General features: G+C 50.2%; 1 protein-coding gene across 4 annotated transcripts in view; it reads right to left on the bottom strand.

The window, feature by feature from the left end:
* Positions 1 to 15,438: 15,438 nt before the first annotated feature.
* CD276 (CD276 molecule) overlaps positions 15,439 to 19,936 on the bottom strand; it is a 40,109-nt gene continuing 35,611 nt past the window's right edge. For all 4 annotated transcript variants that reach the window (XM_059890779.1, XM_005211437.5, XM_002690495.6 and 1 more), the window contains exons 8-10: positions 19,523 to 19,564; positions 18,116 to 18,151; positions 15,439 to 16,858 (exon numbers count right to left, since the gene is read on the bottom strand). In XM_059890779.1, coding sequence (XP_059746762.1) covers positions 16,836 to 16,858; positions 18,116 to 18,151; positions 19,523 to 19,564 — 101 coding nt within the window. In that variant the 3' untranslated portion in view covers positions 15,439 to 16,835. The remainder of the gene's footprint in view (positions 16,859 to 18,115; positions 18,152 to 19,522; positions 19,565 to 19,936) is intronic.

Genomic DNA, 19,936 nt, shown 5'->3' with positions numbered 1-19,936 from the left:
TTCTCTTTCCGATTTCACTCTGTCTCCAGGTCCCCATCGGTCTCCAGGTCCCCAGTGAATATATGTTGAATGAACATGTTCAGACTCTCAGTAGCTCTCCTTTGCCCTCAGGACATAAACTCCTCTCCAGATTCACAGCGGGAGGCCATAGTCCCTATGTCTTCCTAGGAGGGAGTGTCATTCTGGGTCTTGGAGGAACAAAGGGGCAAGCAGGGCACCTTGCCTGACCCTGTTCTTCTTCAAGGTGCCCACCTGCTTGAAGCATGGACACATCCACTCAGTTTTGTTTTGCTTTCTTTGTTTTTTAATTTAGAGGCATCATTGCAAGACCAAGGGATGAATTCATTCTTTTTAATAAAGGAATCTTCAAATCAAATAGCCCTTCTAGCTATTTCATCAACAACCCACTGGAGTGCCAGTCACAGAGACCACTCATTTACCAGGTAATTGCTGTCATTCGAGTGTTGGATGGGACGTTGTAAGATAGCAGTTAAGTGAATTTTTGCTTAGTCAAGTGCTTTTTCCCCCATCAGGTCTGTATATTCTGAATGTGCAGTGGATATCAGTGAGGGATGGACTTGGCTAGCCTTGCTTTCCAGGTCTCTTTATTTCTCTCCTAACTAAGACCCTGCTGGGATGCAACTGGGGGAGGGCCTGGAGTCAGAGCGCTCTCCTGGAGGCCCAGCAGAGCACACCCAGCTCCAGGTTATTATTAGGTGCTCCATCACCCCCATCTCGATGCCAGGAAGCTCCAGGTTTGTAATGAGAGTGCTCTTCGTTATGGAAAGGAGAGTTTAATGTTCTGGGACAACTTCCTCTCCTCCCTGCCCTCTACCCCTCCTGGTGCTCCTCTGTTCACAGGTGCAAGGCAAGCATTATCCAGTCATCCTTCACTAGGAAGCTGACACTCCTCTGCTTTTTAAAGATGTGAGCTCTGGGCTGTGGACTCAGTGATAGAGAACAGCTGTGATGAGTGAATCACTCTTTCACCTGATTGCCCCTGTGATCAGTGGCCTTCCTAGGATGGCTGGATGAGATAAGGGTTCAGCGGCTGGACAGGCTCAGTCTACATTAAGAATTAGAGCTCAGGGAGAAGCAGGGGAGGGGCTCTGTGTGTGGCTAGGGTTGGGGCTCAGTTTGCTCCCCTGACTCAGCTTCCTGATGTCGAATGTAAACCATCCTTCACATAAAAAATGCAAAACAACTTGCCATTCTCCTGCCTTAAAACCTCCTATGAAAGAAAGAGAGAACACTTCAGTGGTTCCCTAATGGCCTTTAGGATCACAAAGGACATTTAAGGGAATTCCCTGGCAGTCCAATGGTTAAGACTCCGCATTTCCACTGGAGGGGGCACTGGTTCCATCTCTGGCTGGGAAACTAAGCTCTCACATGCTTCATGAACCCCCACCCCTGCCAAAAACAAACAAACAAACAAACAAACAAACCACCAACAGCAAAAACAAAGCAGGACATTTAAGACCTTCCTAGCTTGGTGTCTGTTGGTCCCTGTCCTCCTTGCCACTCCCTCCAGGTAGCTTGTGTTCAAGGCAGATGAGCTGCTCAAAGTCTCTGAAGTGCCTGCTTCCCTCTTGCCTCTGAGTTCTCAAGGCAGTTTCCCATGTTGGGACTGACCTTGCTTCCCCTCGGTATTGTGTAAGGTCTAGAAGCTCCAGCTCTAGAACTGAGCAAAGCTGGGTTGGATCCCTGCTTTATCACTTGCTGACTGTGGGAGGAGGGGCAAATAGCTTAGCCTCATCGGAGCACAGAGGACGGATATGGCACCCATGCAAGGGCTGGGGTGTCTTTCAAGGTGTGCCCACCGATAGATTTTCACCCATAGGACCCATTTTTATTTATGTATTTCTTTGCTGCATGGCACAGCATTTGGAATCTTAGTTTCCCAACCTGGGATTAAATCTGTCCCCCACCCTGCATTAGAAGCACTGAGTCTTAACCACCAGACTGCCAGAGAAATCCTGCACGTGACTCATTTTGAAAGTGAAAGTGAAAGTGGCTCAGTCCTGTCCGATACTGGAGTGGGTAGCCTTTCCCTTCTCCAGGGGATCTTCCCAACCCAGGGATTGAACCCAGGTCTCCTGCATTGCTGGCAGATTCCTTACCAGCTGAGCCACAGGGAATCATTCATTATTCCCTGTTGTGTTTGTGTCTGGCTAACACTTGGCCTCCCATTCCTACCTCTTCCTAGTGGCCTTGTTAGACTGCTGTGATTGGAAAACTGAAAAGGACGCCTCCTTGGCCCCCTTACAGCAGAGGCTGTGTGTGAGCACAGGGGTACAGCAATTAGAGGCACCTTGGCGGGTCTGGAGGTTCTCTATGGCTGCTTTGGACTGTCTGGGGCCGGCAAGCCTGGTCGTGGAAATGCAGCCGCATTTCAGGGTTGAGTCTTCCAACTCGGGGTGAGGGGAGGCAGCAGCACCATCCTGGCTCCCTGGCTCGGCTACGGCAGTAGGTCCTGAGCCCAGTGCTCCCAGTAATCCCTCCCGACACCCATGTGCTTTTTGCTGCCATAACCAAGTGCCACGGACTAAGAGAAATTAAACGACACAGCTTTGTTCTCTTAACACTGGAAGTCAGAAGTCCAAAAACGCACTGGACAAAAAAATCAAGGTCAGCAGGCCTGTGTTCCACCTGATGCTCTAGTGGAGAATCCTTGCCTTTTCCAGTTTCTATAGGATACCTGCATTCCTTAGGTCATGGCCCTTTCCTCCACACGCAAACCAGCTCGTACTTCTGTCATCCCATTTCTTCCCCTTTCTTTCTTTTTTTTTGACTCTGCTCTCCTGCCTCCCTCTTATATTAGTATAACCTCCCTAGTGGTTATGTTGGGACCACCTGGATAATCAAGGATAATCTCCCCATCTCAAGACTTTTTTTTTTTAAGTGAAGTATAGTTGATTTATGGGCTTCCCTGATAGCTCAGTTGGTAAAGAATCTGCCTGCAATGCAGGAGACCCCAGTTCAGTCCTTGGGTTGGGAAGATCCCCTGGAGAAGGGAAATAGTTGATTTATAATATTGTTAGCTTCAGGTGTACAGCACAGTGATTCAGGGTTGTTTTTCAGATTGATTTTAATTATAGGGTATTACAAGATAGTGAATATAATTCCCTGTGCAGTACAATGAATCTTTGTTGCAGTTATCTGTTTCACGCATAGTTGTTTGTATTTGTTAATCCCATACTCCTAATCTGTCCCTCCCTTCTTCCCTCTCCACTTTGGTAACCATAAATTTGTTTCCTATGTCTGTGAGTCTGTTTCTGTTTTGTATATAGATTCTGCTGCTGCTGCTGCTGAGTCGCTTCAGTCGTGTCCAACTCTGTGCAACCCCATAGACGGCAGCCCACCAGGCTCCCCTATCCCTGGGATTCTCCAGGCAAGAACACTGGAGTGGGTTGCCATTTCCTTCTACAATGCATGAAAGTGAAAAGTGAAAGGGAAGTTGCTCAGTCGTGTCCAACTCTTAGCGACCCCATGGACGGCAGCCTTCCAGGCTCCTCTGTCCATGTGATTTTCCAGGCAAGAGTACTGGAGTGGGGTGCCATCGCCTTCTCTGGTATATAGATTCACTTTCACTTATTTTATTTTTAGATTTCACATATAAATGATGTGACATATCATTTGTCTTTCTCTGATTTACTTCACTAAGTATGATATTCTCTAGGCCCATCCAGGTTACTGCAAATTGCAATCTTTCATTCTTTTTATGGCTTATATTTAGGTCTTTAAACCACTTTGAGTTTATTTTGGTATATGGTGTGGGGGAGTGTTTTACCTTTGTTGATTTACATGAGGCTGTCCAGCTTTCCCATCACCACTTGTTGAAGACACTCCCTTGTCTCCATTTATATTCTTGCCTCCTTTCATAGATTAATTGACCACAGATGCATGTGTTTATTTCTGGGCTCTCTATTCTGTTCCACTGAACTATATGTCTGGTTTTGTGCCAAAACCATGCTGTTTTAATTACTGTTGCTTTGTAGTGTAGTCTGAAGTCTAGAAGGGTTATTCCTCTAACTTTGTTCTTTTTTCTTCAGGACTGCTTTGGCAATTCTGGGCCTTTTGTGATTTCCAGTATATATTTTAGGGATATTTGTTCTAATTCTCTAAAAAATGTCATGGGTATTTTGATAGGGATTGCATTAAATTGGTAAATTGCTTTGGGCAGTATGGCCATTTTAACAAATATTAATTCTTCAAATCCAAGAACTAATGGATATCTTTCCATTTCTTTGAGTCATCTTCAGTTTCTTTTATCAATGTTTAATAGTTTTCAAAACATAGGTCTTTTACCTCCTTATTTAAGTTTATTCCAAAAAAAAAAAAAAAGTTTATTCCTAGGTATTTTTAATGCAATTTTAAATGAAATTGTTTTCTTTCTTTCTCTTTCCAGTATTTCATTATTAGTGTAAAGAAATGCAAAAGATTTCTGTATATCAACTTTATATCCAGCTGCCTTGCTGAATTCATTTATTCTAATAGTTTTGTGTGCAGACTTGTTTTCTGTATAGAGTATTATGTCTTCTGCAAGCAGTGACAGTTTTACCTCTTCCTTATGATTTGGATACCTTTTATTTTTTTATCTTGTCTGATTGCTCTGGCTAGGACTTCCAATACTATGTGCAATAGAAGTGGTGAGGGTGGGCATCCTTGTCTTGTTCCTGAATTTAATAGGAAGGCTTTCAGGTTTTCACTATTGAGCATCATGTTGGTTGTGGGTTTGTTGTAAATGGCTTTTATTATGTTTAGATATGTTCCCTCTATACCCACTTTGATGAGATCTGCAAAGTCTGCTTTACCATTATAAGGTAGTATTCAATCTAGAAATTAGTATGGGGATACTGAGGGGAGCAGGGGGCATTGTTCAGCCTACCATAATGCCTTTCTAAAGTGGTCAAGGCAGCAGGCTCCTGGCTGGTCAGTTCTATAGTATTCTGAGAAGTCATTTCTGGGGACCCAACCTTATGCCTCCTCCTTCAGCTCTTCCAGTGATTTGGAAACACCCAGTAAGTACCCTGTGTTCAATCCTTTTCTGCTTAAAATACAGTAGCTTCTGTTTCCTTTACCCAACTATGACTAAAATACCAATTATCCTTCAAGTCTCTGTTTATCTTTGGAAAGACTTCCCCAATTCCTCCAAAGTTCCTTCTCTCTACTCTAGACCCCACAAGTTCTCCTAAATCAAATCTCCCTAGTAGACCACGACCCCTCCATGGGATCAAATGAAAAGGAAGTCTGCAAATGAACCAAAGGTCACCAGCTGAGATCAACTTCATAAACATTAAGCCTTGGATGTGGGCTGAGGCAGGCGTGACCTGAGAAGCCACGGTGGGGCCGTGCTGTCTGGGAAGCTAGCAACACAAGAAGGGAAGCCTGGGATAGGAATGCTGTCTCAACCTTACAAAACTCCTGCAACTCAAAAAAAAAGAAGGGTATTTTCAGATACAGAAGCACGTCAGCATCTGGATACACATGAAACAGTACATTCTCCAGGTCCAGGGCTGCTGTCCAGTCTGGGGCTTCATGGCCCTTAATCCAGAAATGCAGAAAAATGGCACATGACAGAAAGGACAGGCCCTGATCCTTAGGAAAATGTAGAGGGTCAAATCTAGAAAGCAACCGATGAGCAGAAGCTGCATTTCCCTTGACAAGGCAGAAAAGGGAACAGGCCAGGTGATGCCCTGGGCCTATGGGAGGCCCTGCCCCCACCAGCAGTCTGGCCCAGTATCCAGAAGGGCATGCCCATGCCTGGGTATCAGTGGAGCAAGGAAACAAGTGTCAGGTGCATGGAACACAACAAAGAAGACTCTTCATGCCACCTTAGATGACATGCATATGAAAATGGGACAATAGGGAAAGAGAGCCCGGCAGAAGGCCACCTCCACTGGCAGGCAAGAACTAAAAAGCCCAAACTAGAAAATGCGGAGGCTCCATTCTGCCCGTGGCTATCGTATGCTGTGGCATCACACGGACCCCATGCCCTCCCCAGGCCTCAGTCTTTCCCGTCTGTACATGGGGAACAGTAGACTCTATGGAAGGGTTCAGGGAAATAAGGAAAACAAGAAAGCACTGTGCAAAGTAGGGGGTTAGGGAAGACAGAGGAGTGGGAGACGCAGATCCTACACCATGGCAGGAAAGAGGCTCCGACTGAGGAGGAGGCCTGGGAGGCCTGGGATGTCACTAATGAGGTCCCAGCAGACAGGGCTGGGCATGAGTGAGCTGAAGGATCCAGCCCTCCTCCATCCCGATGCTCGGCACACTTCAAATTAATAATTAAAATGCTTCCTGTCAGATTCCAGCCTGACACGTAATTAGAGCAGCTCCAGGCTTTAGGCAATGGTGATGAAAACAGTTCTTGTTAGAAAGAGACTTTTCTGGGGATCAGCTGGATGAGGATAGAATCCTCCTCCCTGGATTTTGCTATCAGGGCCTCCCTCCATCTGCATTCCAGATAGATATAGACAGGGGTTTTCCTTGCAGCCTGGGGAGGGGCAGGGGCATGGAAAGAAGCATCCATTTCCCCTCTACCTGCTCCAGGAGGAGGCTGGACAAAGTGCCATCCTAGCTGACATGAGAGGGCAAAGCAGGGGTCTGTACAGGAAGGAGGGAGGGTGGGGATTCCTCGGACTTTCAAAGTCCAGACAGATAAATCTGAGTCCTGCTGCAGATTCTGAATGCCACTCCATCCTGTGCACACAAGATATTGCTGTCATAGCCTTTCTTCCCAGCGCTGCTGGGTAGTTTCTGAGCTCAGCCACCAACTCTTAAGAAGTCGAGGCATCTCAGGCCCCTCCCCACCTATTCCCTGGCATCTACCACCTCCTTCTAGAGCAAAGACCTTCCTATCAACAAAGTGGGGCATGGACCCCAGAGTTCTAGCTCCCAGCCTCTGGGTTTCCTCAACCTCTCAGGAGCAAAGCTTGGAGGTACTGCTCATGGTTCCACAGAAACTTCCAGTTTCAGGCTCTTCTCCTAGCAGTTCCCCCAGAGCCTCAGCCAGTCAATCCCTTCCTCCGGAGTCCCCGAGCTCTGTCAAACCATCCTACCTGCTCACCTGCCACCCAGCCTGGCCCCCTCAAGAGTGTGACGGGTCCACCACTGCTAAGCTCATTCAGGAAAGTCCCCAGTGCCTACCCGGGGCTTCACCCTGCTGGCTTTGCCCTTAGGAGCTCGGCAATCAGCACTCATGCCAAAGCTACCTATTAGAAGAAGAAAATCATTTTAAAGTAATGTTGTGTTGCTTCATTGAAGTTGCCTTCATAAATATTTCAAAGGTGTTTATTAGGAAAACCACAGGAACAGAGAAGAGGCTGTGGAGACTGAGAGAAGAGATGCCTCGTGAGGTCTCAGCTGCCTCTGCCACCACCATCAATGAAACATCTACCTCCTCGGAGGGCCTGGCCCTGTGGGGGCTGCAAAGAGGAGAAGCCCACTTTGTTGGGTTGCCCTCCCCCGCCTTGGGGAGGCAGCTACTCTGAAGCCATGTACCTGTCCTCAGATTGAACCAACCCCAGGAGGTAATATAACAGAGTCCTGCGGACCCAGCCCTGAGCTGGTGCAGGGGCCTCCTAGGTCTTCCTCTGAGTGCTGTTCCCAGCTGCTGGACAATTGTTCCCCTCCTCTGACTCAGGCTTCCCTTGTGGCTCAGTTGGTAAAGAATCCACCTGCAATGCCGGAGACCTGGGTTTGATCCCCCAGTTGGGAAGATCCCCTGGAGAAAGGAAAGGCTACCCGCTCCAGTATTCTGGCCTGGAGAATTGCCTGGGTCACAAAGAGTCGGACAAGACTGAGTGATTTTCACTTTCACTTTCTGACCCAGTGGTGCACGGGAAAGAGCTGGGAGGTCCCTTCCTGGGCCGGCTGATGTACCCAGATTTGTGGCTGCTGTCCTTCACTCTGCTCTCCCCTCCCCACTCCCTCATTTACTCCCCTCTCCCCATGCACATACCCATCCAGGACCACATCAGACTAGGAGCAGCAGAGCCAGAGCAGGTGCACAGGGCCAAACAACCAACCCCAGGAGCCCCTCAGCCCAGGCATCTCAGCCTTGTCTTGCCCCACTCCATTGGGCAGGGAGGGCCCAGCTCAGGATCCTGAAGAGGTGGTAAGAATGGTGTCTTCTTTCCCTTCTTCTCTCTGTGGGGGTGGGGCAGGGCTGGAGACACCACGACTGCCTCTGATACAGCTCCTCCCCTTGGGAAAGAGCCTCTTTCTCTTCCCCAAGCCAAAGCCAACAAGTCAATTAAACCCTGAGAAAGCAGATTCGATCTGCAGGCCAAGGGATTACATTGATCTGCAATGCTGGTACCCTGGGGGCCATGGCTGCCTCCCCTCGAGCCTGGAGCTCCTCTTCTGCCATCTTCAACTGAGACAAGAGCAATCCTCCCCACCGCCACCTCCATCCTCCTGCATCCCTCCACCCCCGCCACACCCTGTCTGATGGCCTATCCCCTCTCTGCTGGTTCACATCTCTCTTGTTTGCGCAGGCTGAGCCTGAGGCCATCTGTTCAGACTTATCCATTCACTCAGCTTAAGTGCAGGTGAGGTGCCCCTTGGAACCTCCGTCCTTTGAGCAATCTCTCTTCATCTCAGTCAACCAGAGAAGGGGGGACTGTTCTTGACCCCATTTTGCAGAAGTGACCTGCAAGGGCACAGAGTATCCAGCACCCCAAGGGTTAGAAGGTAGCATTCCCCACATAGAATGTGGGGGTGGGTGAACGGAGCGCGGGGAACCTTCCACGGTAAATAAAAAGGAGAAAGACTTGCAATTACCATATCAATTGTTTCTGGGTAAATAGGGGCTTCTAAGAGATTTTTAAAATAGATTATTCCTTTAAATAGGTTAGGCACCCTTTGACAGCCTCATTTACATTATTCCTTTGCTGGGAAATCCTTTTTTTTTTTTTTTTTTTCTGGGCATAGTGTAGAAGTCAACTTCAGCCTCAGTGTGAATTGCATTCAGAGACTGGATGAATGTGGTTTGGGTACTTAGTGGAGGACAGGGGCTGCTCTGTGCCCCAGGCTGGGCAGGGCAAATCCAGAACTACTCTGGGGAGAAGGAGATGAATTTCCAGAGAGCAGCAAAGGAGCCAGGGCTTTATTATGGCTGTGAAACATTTGAGGTGCAGTCAGGGATCCAGGGGATTCACAGCAGGGAGTGCGTAGGATTTACACAGGCAGAGAAAAGAGGGGGCAGATTCAGTGAGGCAAGAGCTTGAGCAAAGGCTTATAAACAGGATTGAATATGGCCCATCCAACTCCCCCCACCCTGTCAGTCATCTGTGGCCCCTTCTCCCTCATCACCCATCCTCCAGACAGAGCAAAATGGACTCCTCTCCTAGCACTATCAAGCCCACTCCACAAATGTCCCACGTCTGGAGTCCCTGGCGCACCTTCTCTTGCGGTGGTGGTGGTGTTGAATCATTAAGTCATGTTTGACTCTTTTTGACCCCATGGACTGGAGCTTACCAGGCTCCTTCTGTTCATGAGATTTGCCAGGCAAGAATACTGGAGTGGGTTGCCATTTCCTTCTCTATGGGATCTTCCTGATCCAGGAATTGAACCCAAGTCTCCTGCGTTGGCAGGCGGATTCTTTTACTGCCGAACCACCAGGGAAGCCCACATTCTTTTGCAGGGCTGACCCCTATCCTCCCGGCTGCATTAGGTGGGTGGACACTCAGAAGGGCAGCCTGGATGGAGAGACCAAGGAAATCAGCACCCTGGCCATGCTTCCCATGTCACAAGCCCTTGACATGGTCAACCATGGAGGCTAAGCTCCCTCTGCAACTTGGCCAGCTTCGGGTTCTCAGAACGTTTGCTGATGTGCCCACCATATAGACTTCAAGCCATTATGAAAGCTATAGAAATAAGAAGTAGCATGTTCATTCATTAGCAACAAATTATCTTAGCAAATAAGGCTAAATGTCAGTTCAGTGGCCAGCAAAGATACATGTTGGTCCCTTCCCCCAGTGCCCTGAGAGTGAGGGTCACATTCTGCAGGCACTGTTTAGGAGAGGATATTGAAACACAAGGGGGCTTCCCAGGTTGCGCAGCGGCAGAGAAATCACCTGCCAATGCAGGAGTCTTAGGAGACATGGGTTCGATCCCTGGGTTGGAAAGATCCCCGGAAGTAGGAAATGGCAACCCACTCTAGTATTCTTGCCTGGAGAATCCCATGGACAGAGGAGCCTGGCAGGTTACAGACCATGGGGTTGCAAAGAGTTCGGACACGACTGAAGACTGAGCATGCACACTGAAACACAAGAGGCAGGAAGGAAATGAGATAGGGTGCAGACTAGCACCCCAGGAGCCTGACAGCCTGAATTATGGGACTAGTCAGGTAGACTCCAGATAGCTAAGCTTTGAGACCAAGGGAGGGCTAGAGGCCAGAGACCACTCAGGAGGGTAGTGGAAAGCAGTGGTAGAGGAAAGATGCTATCCTCTGGCCACTTTGGCTGCAGCAGGTCTGCAGAACAGTAGAGGCCACAGAATATCCTGGGGCAGAAGCAAGTTTGAGGCAGGGAGGAAAGGAAGCAGGAAGAGCGTGAAAGCTGCTTTCTTGAGCCTGGCACACGCGCACAGCCCGCTGGGCTGCAGTGAGCAGGACAGATGGTCCTTCCCTTCGTGGTGCTGGAGGGAGGGAGGGAACCAGGACCAGCCGCATGACTGTGCACATCTGGAGGCCTGGGGGCAACAAGGGAAAGAGAGGGAGAAGGGGAGGCAGTCGGAGGAAAAGGAGGGAGCCCCCTGTCTCCTGTCCTCAGGCTGAAGGCTGCACTGTCATCCCTGGAGCCCCCTCTTTTCTCACTTCCCCAGAGCCTGGGTGCCTGGTCTGACCAAGAGTGGGAACTTAGGGTTCCTGCTCTCCTCTGGGCCCCACAACAGAAGGAACAGGCCCTCCTCTTCACACTAAACAAGATCCCTCCCCTTAACCTTCCTTGCACCTGTATTTTCTGTTCTTCCTTTAGTGAGAAAACAAACACCCTTAGGTCTGATTCAGTCTCATTGAGAACAGCTGGCTTGTCTCTTTCCCCTGGTCTCGGAAGCCTCTGCTCTGGGCTGTCTCTCTGAATCCTGTTTTGCATTAACTTGTAAGGTAGGCTCAAGCCCCTGGGGTACACACATCAGCTATTTAGCAGTGATCTCATCTAGCTGCGTCAGAACTTCTAGGGATGGGGCCAGGGGAATTGCTATTATTAAAACTTCCTTAAGTGACTCTAAGGTGCAGCCAGAGTTAAGAACCAGTAGACTGCTGTGATGTGGAGCAGGAGCGTGGTGCCCAGGATTATCTATTAGGGGCCAAAACATCTTGATTCATGGGCCTCCATCCGGAAGGGATAATGAGGACACAGGTCCAGAGGAGGGCAGTGGGGGTGAGGAAATCATATCAGCTGAGGGAGGTTGAGGGGAGGGGGCGATTTTACTGCTCAGGTGCTGCAGAAAGGCTGGGGACAAAGGTCAAACCCTCTGCTTCTGAGGGCTGGGATGTGTGTGCCCCGTGAGGCCCAGCGTTCCCTGTGCTCTAACAGGCACCACCTCATTAGTGCTGAGATAGTGTCACTGTAATTACCTGGAACTGGTGGAGCCAAATGGCAGGTCACGAACACCCTCAGAAACAAGTGCAGAAAATTGAATGTGCCCTGAGGCACCTGCATCTAAGTGAGATGCTGATGAATGTGGCCCCATCCATTGTGGTCAGGTGTGCATGCAGGATGCGCCTTTCAGCCCAAGGCCCACCCATCCATCAAGAGGCAGACACACTCACCTCTAAGACTGGGGTCCTAGAACCATGAAGATCCCTAGCACCTGGGGAATTGAGGCGGGGCCCCTACAAGTTAGGTGTTGAAGGGTAAGGCAGTGCAGGGTGGGTGGGGGAGGAAAAGAGGTCCACATGCCTCATCCGCTGCTGGGTCAGGCTCCACTGTGAGTCTGAGTGCCTGGCTGGGGTGGCAATTCCTGGCACCCTTGCTGCCCTGTATAGAATTGTTTTGCCAGTGGCCCTAAGTGCTCTTCACTAGCACGTTCTTCCTGCCATGAGGACTGGCTGTAAAGGAAGCCCAAACAAGAGGTAACTCTACCAACATTTAATATCTACAGCCTATGGGCCTGTGATGAGTATGAGGCTCCATACTGTAGCAGCTGGAGCGCAAGGCTGCAGTATTTGTCTCCAAACTGTAGAACCTGCCAAAGTCTATTCTAGAATAGCAGTGCTAGGAGATACTATGTAGCCATTTAGAAAGAATGAAGGAGGTCTCTGCAAAAAGCTAGGCACAAAATAGTATATGAGGTAGGATCCATTTATGTTAAGTTCAAGAACAAGCAAAACAAATCGATGGTGAAAACAGCCAGAGCAGTCTCTCTGGGTGGGGCCATTGACTAGGCAGGGTCAGGAGGGAACTTTCTGGATGCTGAAAGTGTTCTGTATCTGGATCTGGGTGATATTTACATGGTGATGTAAACACTTCTTTAAAAATTCACAGAGCCATACACTGAGGACTAGCATCTTTTTTACACACTAGGTGTATGAGACAACTCAACATAAAAAGTTAAGAGAACTGATCTGAGAAAATGGTAAATCAAATAGGGGGGAAAAAAGCTGTAGAACAGAATTCGTGATTTCATTTTTATAAATGAGTAAGCCTGGGGAAAAGTCTGGAAAGATAACAAACTGTTAGTAGTACTTTCCCCCGAGTGAGGGGATTGGAGGTGAAGACAACCAGTTTCTACATTTCTGTATTATTTGCATTTGTGGTGTTTGAATCCTCTGTCCCTCATACCTCCTCCACGTTCCGGCCGCTCACTTCATGGTGGCTCCACTCCGGGTCATGTGAGTGTCCTGCACTTGGAGGCCTGGGTTCAGGGCTATTCAGGGCTATCTTTGGCTTCCTGTCTCAGTTTAAGACTTGGGCTTTGCATTAAGATCTTTCGCTATTGCCCCGCTCAGAATTTGCAGGATCTGGGACTTCCCTAATGGTCCAGTAATTAAGAGTCTGTGCTTCCACTGCAGGGGGTGCAGGTTCAAGTCTTAGTCAGGGAACTAAGATCCCACATGCCATGTGGCCAAAAAAATTTTTTTTACTACTAATAAAAAATAATCTGCCAGGGTCTCTGCTCATTGGGAAGATTCCCTGGAGAAGGAAATGGCAACCCACTCCAGTATTCCTGCCTGGGAAATTCCATGGACATAGCAGCCTGGTGGGTGAGTCCACGCAGTGGTGAAGAGTCAGATACGACTTAGTGACTCAACAACTGTTCCTTGGTCCACACATACCAGCATCCCACTAGGCAACCGCCTCCTGGGATAAGCCAGGTCAAGTGCCTCTGCCTGAACAGACACCATGGAAGGCACTGTCCGTGCTTGTGAGAGAACGCTCTGAAGAGGAAGAGAGCAGGGAGAGAAAGGCAGGGTGACTCGGCCCGTCAGCCATTCTGTTTGTAGCCCAACATCCAGGCTCCTCCTCCTGAACGGTCAGTGCCACTAATGGGTCTTCATGGCCTTGGTTACAAATGGTCCTGGAGGTGAATTCCGGTCACACCTCAAGCCAAGAAAATGAACCCTGCTCTGTCCCCTCTTTAATATGGATGTGACACCTGCAGGCTACAGCTTGTCGCACTGTGAGAATTATTTCTCCATTAAAATGCAGGAGTTGGAGCTTTGCCCAGGAAGAGCAGCTAAAAATACTGCTCTCTGGGGGCACCAGCTACTGGGGGGTGTGAATGGCCACCTTCCTCACCCTGCAGCCCCTAGGGAAGTCCCACACCTGCTGGGTCCCTCCCTTAAGCATCTGATTCAGCATCGTGTTTGAGCCATCTCCCAGCCCTGTCCGAAAGAAAAAACACACCAGTTTCTGGGCCTGTTTTACTGATGGGCAAACTGAGGTTTAGACAACTTGCCCTGGGTCGCTGTGCTCCATCTACAAAATCACCGAGGGAGCAAGTGTGTGCAACCCGACTGCAGGGAGGGAAAGATAAGCCATCATGTGTGCCCAGCACTTTATAGTTTGTAGTGTCTTCTTCCTATGTTGTCCAACCCTCACAGCAATCCTACAAAACATGAACTACTATTGTACTGGTGTGGTTGACGCCTGGTGAGGTGAGGTCACGCTCCAGGGTGTAGGGGGAGACAAGGGGCAAGAGACAGAGCCTCGGGAAAGGTTTTTGAATCTAAAACCTACCCACAGCACCAGTCGGGGGGGCCTTCTAGTAAGGTGACTGGACTCACTCCTAGGGCCATCGACTTTAGAAGAAGCACCCTTTGGAAAGAATTCCACATACCTTTCCAAAGGTATCATCACCCCTTCTTTTTAAACATATTTTGCTGTTTTTAAAATTTTTATTTATTTGGCCACGTGGCATGTGGGATTTTAGTTCCTTGACCAGGGTTTGAACTCATGACCCCTGCATTCAAAGCACAGCATCTTAACCACTGGACCACCAGGGAAGTCCCTTCACCCCTTCTTAACAGATAAGGAAATGAAGGTTCAGAGGGATGAAGGACCAGGTCACAAGTCAGCAGCAGAGCCAGGAACAAAAGTCAAAAGGGAAAACAAGAAAAAAAATTAAAAACAAAAGTCAAGTGTCTTGACCTCCAGCCCGAGCTCTTCCTGCTGCCCTAGGGCCCGCAGAGTTTGGGGACTGACTGGTGGGCCAGTTCTGAGACCCTGGCCCCCAAGGGTAAAGGAGCCCAGTGCACTTTGCAGGCTCCCACATCCTTGAACCTGGTTCTCTGGAAATGGTTTGCTTGCCATGTTCACCTCTTCTTCTTAGTCTTCAAAACTGGAAGGTGATGAAAAATCTCAAGCCCATTTTTCATATAAGAAAACTAAGGCCCTGGGACTTCCCTGGTGGTCTAATGGTTAAGACTCCAAATGCAGGGGGCAAAGGTTCAATCCCTAATTGAGAAATTAAGATCCTGTATGCTGCACAGCGTAGCCAAAAAAATAAAAAATCTAAAGCCCAGAGAAGTGAAATGCCCAGCTCAGGATCACAGGGAAGGGCTAAATGAGGTCTTAGACCCAGACCTCTGACTCAGGCCTGGTGCCCATTCCACTGTGTCAGCCAAAAAGAGCACGTAGAGTTCCTTTTCTACGTTAGCTTCTTCCTGGGTCTTAGTTTCCCCATCCATAAAATGGGGGCATTAGGCCTTAAACAAGCCTAGAGTCTGAATCTTCTGAGATAAAGATATTAGGCGACACTTCTAAGAGTGGGTGGAGCCCCATACAGTGACCAAAGGACTTGGCTTTCTGGACAGCCAGCATCCTTATCAAGTGGGTAAATGAAGTTAGAAAAAGGGCCATGGAAACCCAGGGACTTAAGGACGGTGAGAGTTAAGGAGATCCAAGCACCCCTACTCTGGGCCTCAAACGTCCAGGAGGGAATTCTTCCAGTCGAGCCCTGCTGCCACACAATTTACAGAGAAAAAGCTTTCTACAAAGGCATTTATTTTTCCCAAAATGCACCCCCGGTTAACAAAATTTCTCAGAGTCCCACATTTAAATTAGAAACCCCCACATCTTTCATTCCTGGTGAAGGGAGGGATGTCAACAGGAGGACATCAGGTCCTCAGAAGTTTACTCCACTGGAGGCTGGGGACTGGCCGGAGACATGCCAGAAATTGTCTGCCCAGCTCCGGAATAGCACCATGGTGGGGGAGGGGCTGTCCCTGCCCTCAGGCTTCCCCTGCGCTGCAGCTCTCAGCTCCCCAGGTCGGTCGGGTCTGGGCTGCCTGTCCCCGCTGTGCATGCCTGGAAAGACACTTTGGAAACCATCAGATGCTCCAGTTGTGGCAAGAGGCTCTGTCTCTCTTTCCAGGTCTCTGAGCAAGGATTCCGGGTGGGATGGGAGTGAGGTATCCTGGGAACTGTGGTCCAGAAGAGGGGTTCAGCAGGAAGCATGGCAGGAGCCCCTCACGAGTCCCTCTTGCCTCACGGGTTTCTCGGCTGAAGGGCGCGCTCCTTAGGGAGGGGCTTGTCTTCTCACGCAGGGTCCCCAGTACCTAACACAGTGCTGACGCCCAGAGATGCTCAGTGAACGTTACTTGAATGGATCAATGAAAGGAAAAGCAGAGGGACAGCAGCAGATCACAAGGGGGCCCATGCAGCCGCCCACAGACCTGGTGTGACCAGCACGTCCTTCCCGTGGGGAGGGCGGGTGGAGGGTGGGGCTCACAGGGCACAGCCCGGGGCGCCCCGGCAGAGGCAGGGCCGGGGGAGGTCCTCACGTGTTCCAGCACGTGCACCTGCTTGAATGCATGCCTGGGGGAGGGGCCCTGTATTCACTTAATGGAGGAGGGAAGAGGCTGACTTTGGGGCCAGAGCACGAGGCGACGCCTCTAGTCTGGAGGAAATACTAAGGCTGCAGTGGCCTCTGCTGAGGAGACAGAGTTACGGACAGATGGGGGAGAAGGCTGAGAAGTGATAGCTAGCGTATCTGGACCATCGGAGACAAGGCGAGGGGAGACTGTGTACCACATCTTTGGAGAAAAATGGCAGCCAGATGGTCCGTGTAGCATATCCATTGGGGAAATATGGCGGCAGGGAGGTCTGTGCATTGCGTCCGTGAGGAATAAGCGGCGAGATGATTTAGGTATCGTGTCACTGGAGAAATAAGGCAGCAGGATGACTCGGGAATCGTGTCCATCAGAGAAGTAAGGCTGCAGGGTGGTCTGTGTATCGTGTCCTTTGCAGAATGAGGAGATCCGCTCGAGTGGACGCCATCTGTTGGAGGCAGGGAAGCCCCCAGCCCAGAGCTCATACTGAGGCTCCAGTGCAGCCAGAGGTGGGAGCCCCAGGGCAGGGGCAGCAGCTCCCTGAGCCTCGCGGTCAGACTATTTCTGGTCCATCATCTACATTTCATGACGGGAAGGAAAAAAGAGGGGGGAGCGTTAAATGCGGGAATGTCGGATCCCCAGGGATGTGGTCACATACTCGGGGGGTGGGGGGAGTATGTGTGAGGGGGCTGACAGTCTGACTGGCAACCCCCACAGCAAGCACTGCCCTCAAGGCTCAGATAGACACACACAGCAGCCGGGCATCAGACTGACTATGAGGGTGCCAGGAGGAGACTGCCCAGTCCTCGCCGGCTTCTCTCAATCCCCCTGGATCCAGCCACCTTGCACCCTTCCCTTCTCTTGGTCTGGCACACTCTTCCCTTCCCCATGCTGCCCCCCACCCTGTCTGTCCCGATTCATCTTCTCCACTCCATACATTCACACCCATGGCCTCACTCTCCGCCATGATCTGAATGGAGAGTTTATTTCCTGACAGGGACAGCAAGCCAACCTGAAAGTTACTTAAGGCTCCATAACCTTTGGCCAAAAATTAAGGTCCCAAAACTTTTGACCTTTAAGTGGAAGCCACTCATATTTAGTGATAAGTCTGCATTGAGAAATAGCTTATTCAAAATACACAGACACACAGAGAGATATACATATATTTATAAACACACACACAGAGGTGTAGCTCCTGGTCACTTTTAATAAAGAAGAATCTCAAACTAAACTAACCTCCAACCAACCACTTCCTAATGTAACTGCTGATGTTATGATAATCTGACCAATAACCATCACTAACAATTATTAACCACTGACTGTGTACCAGGAACGTGCCTGTCCAGCTGAAAACCCCATTTCCTAGCCTCACTTGAGTTGCAGTCACGTGACTAGGTTCTGACAAATGGATATAAACAGGAGTGACAGGAGCTATTTCTAGTCAAGCCCTAGAAAAAAATGTCCCCTCCCTCTCCTCTTTCCCTCTTCGTTCTGGAGGGGGTGTGGGAGCTGGAGCAGCCACCTGGACCTGGCAATGTAAGCTTTGAGTAGAAGAAGGCAGAAGCCAGGTAGGAGGAAGCTGGTTCCAGGGTACCAGTGGCCTTAAGACAATCTCGACTCCTGTCCCGGTTAAGCCTCTATCATATTTGCATCCTGTTAAGAGCAGTGGGGACCTTGATTTCTCCGCCTGCTGCCATTTCAACAGGGAGGAGTCGAGGCTGTCCTTCTAGGGGAGGGAGCCTCGGGGCAGCAGCAACCCCATCACCAATGACCAGCCCCCAGCCTCCTACACACAAGGGCACACACACAGATGCACAAACACCACGTCTTTACCTTCTTTGTTTTCAGAGTGTTTCAGGGGCCGCAGGGCTGCAAAAAAGGAAGAACACAGTGAAGGGGGAACTGTGGAAAGTGGTGGTAAGGAAGAAATAAAGTCTAGAAGACTGGGAAGGCCTGGGAGGAGGAGGCAGGAGGGAGAAGTTGAGAGGGCGCGGGAAACATCACAGCACTAGAAAAGGGGTCTCAGCTGCTGCCCCAGGTTCCCGTTCTGCTCTATGACTTGTCACTCCTCCCCCAGGCCTGTTTTCTGAACCTCTATAATGGGAACAATTTCCCAGCCCTCCTGTGAGTGAGGGATGTGAGAGTACCCTGAGCCTGCTCTACAAATAGGGTTAAGAGAGGGGCTAAGGGAGGCTGCAGGTGTCGCCAGCTAGGCCCAAGATCTTGCAGAACTGAGACTAAGCGTGTCTCTAAGCCCCCCTCTTCTCCCCACTCCCTCCCTTCTGCCAACTGCACCTGCCTCTGAACAAGAAAAATGAGGCCTGATCCCAGGCTGTGTCTATACCTGCCACACCCGGACACCAAAGGCAGAGAATGAATTGGCACAGTTTACAACAGTCCCCAGAGGTCAATCTTCTGCCCTTCCTTCTTCAGGGATTGGGGGGTAACCCGTGTCAACTGGCACCATCACAGAGGGCTCAGCAAGAACCTGCTCCCCCAATACATGGGCCCTGGGGAGGGAAGGCAGTGAGGCCTCCAGTGGCCAAGGGGCACCAGGGCCTTGGCGCCTCCTCTCCAGGCTCCAGGCTTGTGTCCCCAAAGTGCTGGGCCCTTCGCAAAGTCACTCGAGAGAGGTTCAAAACGGCCCTCTGCTGCCATCAGGGAAGGCCAGGAGGCCAGTTTTTACATATGGGAAACTGAAGCCCAGAAGAACAAAACGCTGACCAAAGTTATTCAGCCTCTTAGCAGAGTGGAACTGTGTCAGGCTGAAAACACAGTGCTAATAACAGGACTGAAAACCACGGAGCCCTTGCAGGCCCCCGGCACAGTATCAGGCCCTTCATATACATGATCTCATTTAATTTAACTCACACCACCCATGAAAGGAGCAGCTAGGAGGAAACTGAGGCCCAGAGAGGCAAAGTGACTTGCTCAAGGCCACTCAGCTTATATAAGCTGGGTCTGGAACCCAGCCTGCCCTGCTTGCCGAGCCAGGTCCTTCAGGGTGGAGTGGCCCTGGGAGGTGGTAAAGGTAGACAGGAGAAATGAGGCAGCAGCTGGGAGACCTGCCTCCCGGTCTACTTCTGAGCAAAGACCAGACTCACCGAGGCTGGGAGGCCTCAGTCCACAGGACACATTTCATTCAAACCTTCAAGTAAATGGGGCCCCTCCAGACCTTGGGGTCCCTGCCCCATCCCTGCATGTCCTCAGCCAACAGAGTCCCTCTGGGTTCAGACTTACCCGTCTTGGATCCTTCTCCATCCCCATCGTGGTCCTCGGCTCCTGGGAACAGAAACTTCCTCAGCCCTACCCACCTTCATCACTGACCTGCTCCTGGGAGTGCAGGAGGCAGGCGGATGGGGCTGAGCAGGCCTGGCCTGTGCCAGGATAAGAGGGACCCCAGGCAGGAGCCCACCACTCACCTGGCCAAGGACTATCCACTCACTCACCCACCCACCACTCACCAGAGTCGACTTCCCTACCAGGGTCAAACCACCTACCTATCAACGTCGACTTACCACCTACCAATCACCAAGTCAACCCACACTGACCCCAGCAAACAGCGGCTGCTTCAGACACTGTCCACTCTAAGGATGACACAGCCTCTCATGGTGACACACAAACCCACAAAGAACTCACGCCTGCATGGCTCGA

This window comes from Bos taurus, chromosome 10 (assembly GCF_002263795.3).
Source record: "Bos taurus isolate L1 Dominette 01449 registration number 42190680 breed Hereford chromosome 10, ARS-UCD2.0, whole genome shotgun sequence".
Lineage (NCBI taxonomy): Eukaryota > Metazoa > Chordata > Mammalia > Artiodactyla > Bovidae > Bos > Bos taurus.
Note: the sequence above shows the minus strand (reverse complement) of the source record. Positions and strands in the feature narration are given on the sequence as shown.